This window comes from Chroicocephalus ridibundus, chromosome 3, assembly GCF_963924245.1.
Source record: "Chroicocephalus ridibundus chromosome 3, bChrRid1.1, whole genome shotgun sequence".
Classification (NCBI taxonomy): domain Eukaryota; kingdom Metazoa; phylum Chordata; class Aves; order Charadriiformes; family Laridae; genus Chroicocephalus; species Chroicocephalus ridibundus.
The window spans coordinates 30,359,248-30,371,805 of NC_086286.1; the positions used below are offsets into that span (position 1 = coordinate 30,359,248).

Here is a 12,558-nt window from a genome sequence, read left to right on the forward strand (position 1 = left end):
CTGCTATGCTGTTACACATCTGCATTTATCCATTTGTTGATAATATATAAGCATACACACTTTAAATTCTGGCCAATAAAACAATTGCCAATGTTACTAGAGAGTCTTACGCTAACCACCGACACAAGCGAGGCCACACAACCGTACTGCAATTTCAATACTATACAAAGTTCTGTTTGTTTTCGACTAAAAGGCTGTTGCTACACTAGTTCAAAAATGCTGGCAAGGTGTGGTAAAACCGGCAGCTGTTAATTAATTGTACAGGTCCCGACTATTTTTAAGAGTGGCTTCCAGACATAATCTGGGCTGTTCTTTCCCCAGGAGCTCAAAACAGATGCGAACAAATTAATTTTTAGCCCAGCTCACAGCGTGGCTTGTTAAGCTGGGTAACGCGCGTTCTGTGAGACACCTTTTCATCTCAGATTCTAACATTTCCCTTTCGCCTATTAAATAAGTAATTCACAATGAAACGTGAGACTTTAAGTAACCCCGAATCCTGGAGACTTACAGAAAATACTGAAACTTTTGCTACTAAATTATTATTTCTTTTAGCAGCGACTTTGTCTTGCGCGGTTTTCAGATGTTCACCTAGCCTAATTCGGAAGCTTATCCTGCTTTACAGCAGATTCTTATTTAAACTCAAGAAGCGGGGAGCGCAGGCACCGCAGCCCCCAGCTTACTGCGAGTGGCGTGGGCCTGCGCCTTGCCCTGGAGAGGTTAAACCAGACCCTGGCGAGGCTAAGCCGGACCCCGTCAGGGCTAGGCCAGACGCTGCTGAGGTTAAGCTAGACCCCGGCAGGGCTAGGCCGGACCCTAGTGAGGTTAAGCCAGGCCCTGACTGTCCTAGCCCCGACCCCAGCCGGACTAGGCCGGACGCCGGCGAGGTTAAGCCGGCCCCCGTGTGGGCTAGCCCCTACCCCGGCTGAGATAGCCCGGCCCCCGTCAGGGCTAGGCCCGAGCCCCGCCACTGAGGCGGCGCGAGCGCGGGCTGGGCGCGCGCGTCGGGCGGTGCAGCAGCGCCACCTGCTGGGCCTGCGCCGCAAGAGGCCGAGCGCCGGCCGCGGGAGGGCGGCTAATTACCGGTATCCTCATCAGGATGGACGGCCGAACCGCGCCCACGCACAACGACGCGTCGGGGCTGAAAGCGAAGAGCCGTTTATCGGGCACGTTCCCCTCCCAAGGCGGCTGGAATAACAACAGGTCTTTGTTTTGGCTGCGCCCCGCGAGGCCCTGTCAGCCCCAAGGAAGGTAACGTCGCCTTTTAAAGTAACGAGTTATTTTCGTTGTCTCATTTTCATATTGGAAACCAACTTAAGATCCCAGAAAAATACATTTGCAAAGGACAACAAACCTTTTTGTGCTTCCAGCAGGCAGGCTGTTGGGCATGCAGTGTGTCCCCCGCCCCAGAGCCACCTCACCCGACGGACGGTGACAGCAGCAGCTCCCTCCTGAGAGCCAGCGCTGCGGCACCAGATCCAGCGTCTCCCAAGGAAAGCCAGAGCTGTGGCACCAAGGTTCAGCATCTCCCTCCCGAGAGCCAGCGCTACAGCACCAGATCCAGCATGTCCCAAGGAGAGCCAGCGCTGTGGCACCAAGATCCAGCATCTCCCAAGGAAAGCCAGAGCTGTGGCACCAAGGTTCAGCATCTCCCACCCAAGAGTCAGCGCTGCAGCACTAAGATCGCTCTGGGTACACGTCGGGGGACCTCATTCCACCAAGGAGGGCCTTGCTTTCTAGGGCTGCTTCCAGAGGAAGGTGTTTTGAAGTAAAGATGAAACTGTTTTGTTTGCAGTGGAATAGCTGCTCTGTTTTGAATGCAGCAGTCTTCCTTTTAGAGCCATTTTATTAAAAGGAGTTATTTGAGTTACAGGAAAAAAAGAGGCATGCAGAAGTCTAACTAATGCTATTTCCATGTTACTACCAAGGTTATTACCAAAGTGAGAATCCTTGCCTTCCTCCAGAGGGAAATGCAGTTAAACTTTAAAATGTAGTCTAAAGATTGTCATGGACAAAGAAGCCAAGGTTTGTTTCTTTTCTTTTAGAAACACTTAAAATAAAAAAATACCATAGTAATTTAATAATTACCATTCTACATCTTGAAAGGAGACAAAAAAAAATAAAATCAATGTTTCCTTGGTATTAAAATACAGGAGGTAAAAACTCAGGATAAAACATAACACAACTACAGGTGGCCTGCACCTGGATGAATGGAAAATATTAGGTTTAGCTGCTTTACTTCCTACAGTAGCTATAATAAACCATGCTCAGCTGAATGAAATTAACAAATGCATTTAAAAGGAACAGTCTCCCACAGCACATCTGAGAAAAAAATAATCAACAGATTCATATACAAAAAAAAATGTGGGTTTAGGCTGAATACTGAATAGTTTGTTGCAGGTTTACTGGAGTCATTACATCAATCCCTTATTCCTTGAACATCACTAGAATTCAGACCCCCTGCCCATTTAGTAAAATGTGTGCAGCTCCCTGAGGATGAACTCCTAATACTTTCCTTGTCCAGATTTTCATTTTTGCAAGTATCGTCAGACTTCAGCAGATTTAATATTTTAAGGCAGACTGATATTCTCTCATTTTGAATAGCTAATCTTGTGAATTCTGTAGTTTTGGAAAATTCTGGAGTCGGAGGTAGCTCTCTAAGAAGGTGTCCAACAAGCTGGGCTTGGTCCAGTGCTATTCTAGATAGTCGATTAAGTTCTCTGTGATCTGGTAAAGTTAGATGAGTCATTGATATAAGCAGTAAAAGGTGCTTACTGAGTTGGCTGACATGAGTCAACTCCTCTGCCCAAAAATTCACTTCCCCTTTATCAAACAGGTAATGATCTTCTTCCTTAACAAAAAGAAAAACAGCAGCGATTAGAAAATGACTTGTGGTCTTGATAATAGTGAGAAAATTATTAAGTATATGAAAGAAGATATACAAAGAGTGAGAATAAAGGCTGTTACACAACAGCTTCTTTATAGCAAAAAAAAAAATATATACATAATTTTTCAAAGGTTTGGAAAAACACAATTAAAAATTTTCCTACTTAGCCAAAGAAATTTTACCTTCAAAAATCAGGCAGTTATGGTATAACTCTTAGAAAACAGTGGAAGTAAATAGTAGTCCTAATCCTTAACATGTGCTTGCCTTCCCCTGTGAAACTGTCTTATATTTCACAGAGACCTCTCTGTAACCAGTATGGTAATTTGCTATATCATGGAGCCTTTTGAGTGGATTAAATAGAAAAGGAAAATTCTATCAGTCGGTGAAACATCAGAAAGGCATACCTAAACCACAGGCTTAAGAAAAGATTCATAATATATTTCATAGGTCATATTAATTGTCAACAAACTTCTCAAAGATGTAGCTGCTCCTGCTCCTTCTGGTTTACCTTTCAGCATTATTTTGACTTTTACAGTCTTTTCAAGACAAAGAGAGCACAGTGTATGACACAGCATTAGGTTCTTCAGAACCAGTGTGGCAAAGGTTTTCTTTAAGTAAATAATCCTTCTGAAGACAAATGACTGATGTGAGCGAGGCTGTTTCATGGGCTATCCAGAACCAGTCACATGGAAGGTGGCGCAAAGTTACCAAATGTTGAAGTGACACCTCTGGAGAAGCCAGCAGTTGGGAGAACACCGTTCTTGAATGCCAGATGTGCCTGACACCCACGGCAGCAGTTTAAATTCAAGGCAAGCCATCATCTGCAATGATACTGAATACAATTATTTACAGCCTCAAAATGTTTCAGTCAACAATGATTTGTTAAGTAATTGTTGGTTTATTTCAATGTTTGCTTGTTGGTCTTTTTAATTTTATGCTGATACTGCCAGGAAACAGCCATCAAACTATTTATTTATTCTAAATATTGTCCCTGTGGATTTTTTTTTTTTTTAATTATAAATCAATTAATACTGGAATAGCGGTCATCAGGCTTCAACAGATGAGATACTTCATTCTATTGCACAGGACCGCAGAAATGTAGCAATCCCAACATGAAATAGGCAACGGTTATTAAAATTACCGTAGCTGAAGTCTCCGAGTCTTCTTTCAGATTGCTGTCTCCCAGCAGCCACTCCAGCAGGATCAGTACACCAGCATGGATCTCCCCCCACCGCTGGAGCTGCTCACACAGGACGCCAAACGCTAAATCCAAGGCCATCGGAGCATTCACTATCCTAAGTGCAAACTCTGTTGAGAGGAAATATGTGTTACAACACATAGCAAGACCACAGACATTTTCAAATAAAATCAGCACAAAAATTATTTCTTGAAAACAGATGCTGAATTTACACAAACACATTTAGAATGATGAATTATACTGCAAATAAGTTAGATGAATGTTTACTTCGGCGTCACTTGAGGCCTTTTCTCAATTCCAAAATAATATATGAAGCAACTGAAAATGCTGATGCTTAATATTTTTTCCTGCCCATGTACTAACATTCATTAATTTGGGTTTAAATACACAAAGATGTCTGTTAGAAAAGTCTCCAGAGGCAGTCCTGACACTATTACACGGTGACTGTTTTCACAAAACTGCAGCTGTGCATTAAATCCGATTTGATGATTCACTGGAACTCAAAAACTACAGCACATTTTATGTTTTTAAACATGAAATAAAAATGGGATATAAAATGAATCACTGTTTGGTGTGCAATCTCTTTATATATAAGAAGATATGTATACACACATATGTAAGAGAGATCAAGCATGTAAGACAGGCTTAGAGAAGATGTTAAAGAAGGGAGAGGCAGACACTGTTTACAATGCCATCACAAAGATATATTTATACAGGTTTTGCTGCCATGCCAGGACCATACACAAAGCCATCATCCACTCCATATTTCTTCCCTAAACTTCCCAACTGCTCTCAGTTGGGCAGATGCTGTTTTAACTGTGTGGTTCCTAGAGTTGCCCTCAATAATGGAGTACATGAAAATGCCAGAAGCCCTGTTTGCAAGAGAACTCCAACAACTGCATTCACAGGAACAAGGCTCACCACTGGTAACATTAATGCAATTTTTCTTTTTCTAATGGGGATGCAGGAAGAGGACTGGAGGAGGAAGACCAATGAACAAGCCCCTGTAAAATCCCTATTACTGTAGAACAGATTTTGACAAAATTCATCCTTCTCCACAGTCACCAGCAAAAGAAAACTGTTCACTAAACGGTCTGTCTTCTAAGTAGTGATATCATAAGGACACGTCAATCTTGAAGGCTGTCCTTTGCGAGCAGAAACACAGCAGAGTCAGAATTATTTGGAAAAAATCAACACGGACATGCAAGGCAGATCTCACTTTTGTGACTGAGTGTATTTAAGTGTTTCTCACAAAGCAAAACAATTATTGACATGCAAGAGGCACAGCAGCGCAGCCGAGACCCGTCCTTCACCACCCACGTTCAGAGCTGCAGCATGGACTTCTATTCTGTAACACCTCCCGAAGCCTCACGCCAGCTGCAGGTTTTCTAGAGTACATTGGCACAGCAGAGAAATGTACAGTAAAACACCGGGACTAGGGAAACGCGTGTGCCAACGAATAAAGAAGCACGGGAAACAGCTAAGAGCAGAACAGGCCAATGGAAAGATGGGTACATGGCATTTGACAGAGCAGGCAATGTACCAAGGACATCGGGGAGGACGAATTAGTATTTGAGACCACGAGAACAAAGGACCGCAATAAGGAAGGGAGTGAAGGAGAAAGAACAGATGGTCCCTTCTTTATCTTGGAGTTAGATGAGGGTAAATGGAAATCTCCTTGAACAAGCAACAGGAAGGCAGGCAGTCAATCTCTTGGTGACACTAATAATGTTACATACGCAGTTTGTCTCTGCTAGACAGTCAAATGAAATGTTCAAATCTGTTTTCTTCATGTCGGGACTTATCACCGTATCAGGACATCCCTCAGCTTTGTCTGTGAAGGAGAGCTTGCAGGGGTGCAGTGCGATATTCCCACACCATTTCTTTTAGGTATTGGGGGGGTTAGGTATTGTTTTTGCTGACATTTCTTTCTAGGACTCGCCTTTTTTTTTTTTTTCTTTCAAGAAAAAAAAACTTGTTTTCTCTGTTGCTGTGCCCTACTTGGTACCAGTCTGATACTTCAAAGAATGGTTACAATGGTTGTCCTCTCTGTTTTGATTTGCTTAGGCTCAGGTAGAAAACAGAGTTTCACTCAAGTGCCAAAGGGACCTTCTCTCCTCAGAAATGCCGGCAATCCTCAGAGCTGGAAGAACAGAAATGAAGACACAGCACAGAGTTCTGAGCCTGAAACATCCCAGCTACGAATGCTTACAAAACGCAACATTTTAAACCCAGCTCTTGTGAATTCTGATGATCCTTTGGAGTTTTACGGACAATTATGATTATCAATATTTATGTAACATCTCTTGCTTCTGTCACTTTATTTGTATTTGAATATTTAGCAAATTAAGTGATGCTGGGAGCTAAAACCCAAACATGTTATTTCCCACTGCTGTCTTCCTGAAGTCAGCTGTTGCTTCAGAGAACTGATTATAGCTACAGCTGCAGATATTTAAAATACCTGCCATTTTCTGGAGCCTTTCTTCCCTTTTAAGATTTAGACTCCTTAAGTATAAATATGGTGATGCGCTCTCTGTGAATGAGAACACCGGACTACTGAGAAATGCACCAAAGCATGTATTGGGGCCTCTAATTCTCTTATTACACGAACATGCTCAAAACTGCTAAGAGGTGGCAAAACAAGTAACACCGAGGTACTGCTTAGACTGAACTTGCTTGCTAGCAGTTTTTCAACAGTGTGACACAGAAGAAAAGTCAGTTTTGTGGTCACGTAGCACGGCAATCTTATAGGGAATCCTTGTGTCGCAACAAAGGAAATGGCAAGATTTTTTTTTCTTTCCCCACAGAAAAGAAGCAAAAAAAGTTACCAGAAAAACATGTAAGGCAGGTCTAACACACTGGAAAAACGTGAAGACCTTGAACACAGTACTGACCCAAAAGCTACCGACCACCCTTCTGTGAACTGCAGACACTGTTTAACTGATCAACCAAACTCATGCATTAGTTCTGATGCTGAGACCAGGAAAAAACAAAGCAACACCACTTTGATAATGCTGAAACTTAGGCTTCAAAAATTTGTGTAAGAGCCTGCCTACCTTGGGTTTTGTGCTAGAGAAGCTAGCACAGCCACCTCCTGGTACTTGAGGTGTTGACACAGATTGAACAACAGATCATACTCTAGTAGATGAAGAATTTTCGCTTCCACCTGCCCATCCCATCCCTCTAATGCACAGCATCAGGAATAGCTCCATGGTTTCTGAATCACTTCCTCAGCTGCCATTACTTAGAGAGCGCACTGACGTTAACTGACTTTGATACCAGTTCACACAAATTTGATGCTAGAATAGTTCAAGATCAGATTTGGGCAATGCCATTGCCACAGGGACAGCAAAGAGATGGAACAAGTATCCAAAAAAGGTGTATCAACTCCCTAAGCTTGGAGTGCTGAAGTAATACAGATAAATAAGAGCAAGCAAAGTTACATACATACCCACGATTTGATAAAAAATGCTTTCAGAGGGGGAATGTTCAATTGCTTTAATGATTCCCAGCTCTAAAAGTAACAGCAATGGATGCTATAAGCATGTATAGAATCTTTTAAGATACCAACAAAAGGTTACGTCTTCTAAAAATAAACGTATGTGTCTTCACTGACATATTAACTGTTTACAAAAACTGCTCCTCACATCATCATTTGCCTGCAAAACAGGGCTGATTCTCAAGAAGCCACACATTACACATGATGCTGTGTTCATGACTCACACTATGACTTCAGAAAGTGGTCTGAGCAAGCCTGAAGTTCACCAGGGGCAAAAAAGGGCAGGTGGCTCTCCTCTCCCTGCAGTCCCCTTGGGCCAACGGGCTCCTGATGCTTACCTCCAGCCAGCTCAGGTACTCTGCTGATCACCTGGTAAATTAACGCTCAGGATAGCAGAATATGAATTTGGCACGCAAGTCGGCGCGTGGGTTCTTCCGCTGGGCTGGCAGCTTAGCTGGTTACCCTGCAGTCAGCACTGGTACAGCTGGGAGCCGGGGAAGGGAAGATCACAGGGCAGTGGGGGGGAGGAAAGAGGCCAAAGGCAGAGCGAGACCTTCCCGTTCAGCAAGCTGGTAGTTCAGGTCAGCCACAATCCAAAACTTCCCCAGCAGAGTCATGTAAACAAAATACTAACAGGGATGATTCAAATGACTGACTATTAATAGCCTTTCATAATGCAAGTAACTATTTAAAGTAACTGAATAAAAAATTTCAAATGACAGATTTCTAGAAACCATTCACATCTGATTACTGGCACAGGAACTAAACCAGCAGAAATCGAACCTGAAGACGTAGCGCTTACAGAACACTTACAATACAGTAGTGGTCCTACCCACAGTTCTACAAACTACCAAAACTGTGTTCAACTTATCAGTGTTTAAAATTCTAAAACACGTATATGTTCCAACATGCAAAAACATCACGACCAAGATAAGCATCTTACTACATAAGCCACTACAGGGGCTGAAATACAAAAATTTCTCTGTGCCTTAAACAAGTAGTTACAAGCAGAAGAATTAATACTACTCCTTGAAATGAAAAACAAAAGATAAGAATCAGGTACTACATGCTTTTTTCATTTTGAGGAATTGAATTTTCATAAAGGGAAAGGGGTTAAGTACTGCAGTGTTTTAGTCTTTGTGAATCCACCCACATAAAAATTAGACCTCCCACATACACATTCATATACTCCAAAAGCTTTGATCATGCCAGATGTAAATATTTCTTCTAGTAGCCTATTAAGCGTCCTCCAACTATACAATTGTTCTCTGTTAAAGCCTTGGTGATATTATGGGGAACCGAAAGGATGTATTAAGAGCGCATACACAAATTTTAAGGACAACCATGATAAAATATAGGCAAAATAAAAAAGCAGAACATATTCCTTGCTTAACAAAGCATTTTGTAATTGGTTTTATACTGGAAATGGTTAACTAAAGGCAATTTTAGATCAAAGCGTAATGCAATTTTTGTAAATGTATACTGTGTTCAGAACAAACATAAAGAGAAGTAAAACTGAGAGAAGCTCAGTGCAACGGTCCTGAGAGAAAGCCTCACAAAAGAACGGTGTACTAACAGCAAGGATGTTTTCAAGGAAAACATACAGGATAGGTTCTCCAACTGAAATTACAGAAAGTATTTTAGGTAGACCAGGTATACTCTAAATTGGTAACGTATTTTTTACTTTTTTTGCACAAAGTGATGCCTACCTAGGTATAAAAATGACTACATCACTACCAATACAGTACCTCCTAACACCCTGGTAAAATAACGTGGTATGCTTGCTTCAGAGAGAAGCATGGACATTGAATTCAACAAAGCCCACACTGAATGACTGCTTGACAAAACTGGAGTTTATCTCAGGTTTTCTGATACAGCACCATAACAAGATGTTGAATATCAAGCAAGAGATCAGGTTCCGATCCAAATGGCAGATTCAGCATCACAGTCACCAATACCTGCAATATTAGATTTGCAAGTGGAAAATTTCACCTATTGCATCGCCAATTCCTTTTTGTTGCATTGAAGGTTTTATTCTTTTTGGTGTTAAGTAATAATCAAGTTTGCCCCTAATCTTGACATATCAAGTATAAGAGAACTGAGTGCAGCATTGCTGCAGAGATATTTTTTACTTAAAATACTGTGTTTATGTACGCACAGGCTTCACAAAACTTAAAAAGCCTTCAAATTTAAAGATTAAGTTTCCCACTGGCCTAACCCAAGAGTTAAATAAGCTGGTAAATAAAGTGAGGTTAGAAACCAAATTTCTTACATTGAAATAACCTGCTTATATGTTCTACTTTGAGCTAGACGGGAATTGTGCAACTCTGGAGCAAGGCAACACTCAGGTGTCTTGCCACCAGAAAAACATCAAGAGAGAAGAAAAGCAGTAGCCGTGGAAAGAAAGTAAAGGGGTGCTTATATCCACCCGGTCTCCACAAATAATGTTGAAGTGCTACTATCCTTCTAGGCACTAAGATTAAGAGAGGACAACTGAGAAGTAAAACTAACAAAAAACCAAGAAAACGCAGAAATGGTAACTCTTGTGTCCAGATAGCTGGCAGATGGCTCTCAAAAGGGTGCTTGTTCATTGCACTGTGTCAGTTTAAGTTACAAACATCAAACTTTCCACTTTTTAAAATGACCATTTCTGTAAAATCTAATATATAAGCAGATTCCTTTTTATAGTGTTTCATAAAATCAAAGGCGATTAGATCATTTCTATCCTCTCGAGAAATATCATTCCTTAGATGACGTACAACTACTTCATCTGTTTTCCATCTTCCCGCCTGAGCCTGTTTTATAGCCGTGCTTTTTCAGGATGACTTTAAAAAGAGGCCCTTCCTGACATCATGCAACACGATGTCAAAACACAACACTATTACAAAGCAAACTAATCAAAACTAATTTCTTAATAGTTGCAGACTCCGAGTAGAGTGGCGGTAACGCGGCTCTCAGCTTTGACTTTGATTATAAACAGATCTGAGTTAATAACATGTCTGATTATGACGGAAACTTACAGCTCAGGACCGAGCAGAAAATTAAAGTTCCTTCTTGAACAAAAAAGCACACACATATTTATCATCTTTTCAAACCCTTTTTTGGAATGTGAACAGAACAATATTTTTCAACTCAGTAACTTGATTTCCCCCTTCCCTCCCCCCCCATTTTAAATATATATGTGCATACATAAGCTTTTCCCATGCAAGCCTTGCCTCCTGTACTCAAAGGGTTTTATTACAAAACAACCACAGCTCACAGATCTGTCAGAGGAAATGAGCATTTGGACTTTACCACTTGCATTACCGCTTCTGCAGAACCTCCCCCCCCAAAGCCATGTTCTAATTTAAACAACGGAAAAACAATACCCCCTGCACAAACCCACAGAACGCATGCTTTTCCTTTTGAAAAGGTAAAAAATAATACTATTCAGCTAATTGTTTAAAACACTGCCAATGAGAATGGATGTTTTTTAACTCAAATTATGTATTTTTTGGGGAAATAAAAGGATATATACCCACAGTTTCAAATTAGTATCACCAGAACTAAAGATACGACTGAAGACTCTTGTTATTGGCGTGTTCCAACTCAGGAACTTTTTGCTTAGCATTGATGAAGATTACTGAATGTGAATGAGGTGTGTGTTACAGCTGTGCTGTAGGAACACAGGAGACCAATTTATCTTTAACATAGCTGGGATTTTAGAATAATATGTGCAGAATGGTGGTGAAGGGTTTGTTATTTAAGGGATAAAGGAATAAGGAAAGGGAGGGTCATCGATACAGAAGACTGTACACCCAAGTCTTCTCCACACCGTAGCTGAAAACCAATATAATTTGGAGTGAACATGCAAATAAGTAAAAGCTATTTTTAAAGCAGTAATAGAAAGGCAAGCTCTCCTTCATTGCTATGGAGTCAAAGCCACGACCATCACAGCTTGCATAAGGAGCCTATCAAGATCTGTAAGCTGCTGTCCTGTTTACTCACTTGCAATTAAAACGCTGATAAGAAAAAATCCATTTAATAGATTATTCACATGAACACTCCATTTAACATTTACCGCTTTCAGACTCCAGCGCTGAGCACATACAATTATTTTTCATGTATTCTTACTTGATTTTCAAGAGCGTAACTACTCATAACCTTTACATAACGGTGCCACTGTATAATTAATAGAGCTACATGAAGCACTGCCAGTAAATAATCAGTAGCCAGTCTTTGATGGATGAGCTGATTCTAATTCAGTCCATTCACTTTCAGCTTTAATTAGTGGCATTGTATTCTACAAAGCAAATGGTTCCTTCATCCATGTGATGATCCAACGTTGTATAAGTGCACTGAGAACAACTTGTAAGGTGTTGAAATAAATTTGGAAATACAAAGCAAAAAGCCACAGTGACTGCACATTCTTATATAATGTAATTCTTTAAAAAGACATAAGTAATATTAAGTTCCCACTGCAAAAGCCACTGACTTTAACAAGCACCATACCATACACACCAATAAATCTTGTCGAGACAATTACGAGATTCAATGCATTAGTGATCTGAATTACTAGGTGCATGTTGGTGGAATTTTCTGCAAGACACAAATACAGGTATAAAAATGCTATGTATTTCTACACGAGTATTGATGCAACACTGTACTTAAATTTTCTGGTACTACAACCCTTGTTCTAGGTGCCTGCTTGTCACAGCTGGTGACAACTGCTAAGCAAACTCTTCACTTTTGTATTACTGGAATTCAGAGTCATTTTAGATTACTGGAAGATCATCTAATAAACATGCAAAAATTTGAACTACTCAAGACCACTTAGGTTACAATATGCTTTGATCGTGTTCTACATTTTCTCCCGAATGACAGTTGACATCAGTATGACTTATCCTTTATCCTGCTTTAAAGGGTGGGACAATGCAGAGCTGCAGATTCTTGCAAACTGTGGCTATTAAGAATGTCAGAGTAGAGAAGACACTTGCT

At 40.9% G+C, this 12,558-nt stretch overlaps 1 protein-coding gene across 2 annotated transcripts in view; it reads right to left on the bottom strand.

Annotated features, from left to right (window-relative positions):
• Nucleotides 1-1,920: 1,920 nt before the first annotated feature.
• Nucleotides 1,921-12,558, bottom strand: part of THADA (THADA armadillo repeat containing) — a 168,329-nt gene continuing 157,691 nt past the window's right edge. For both annotated transcript variants that reach the window (XM_063328583.1, XM_063328582.1), the window contains 2 exons: nucleotides 4,026-4,192; nucleotides 1,921-2,848 (listed from right to left, as the gene is read on the bottom strand). In XM_063328583.1, the coding sequence (XP_063184653.1) occupies nucleotides 2,417-2,848; nucleotides 4,026-4,192 (599 nt within the window). In that variant the 3' untranslated portion in view covers nucleotides 1,921-2,416. The remainder of the gene's footprint in view (nucleotides 2,849-4,025; nucleotides 4,193-12,558) is intronic.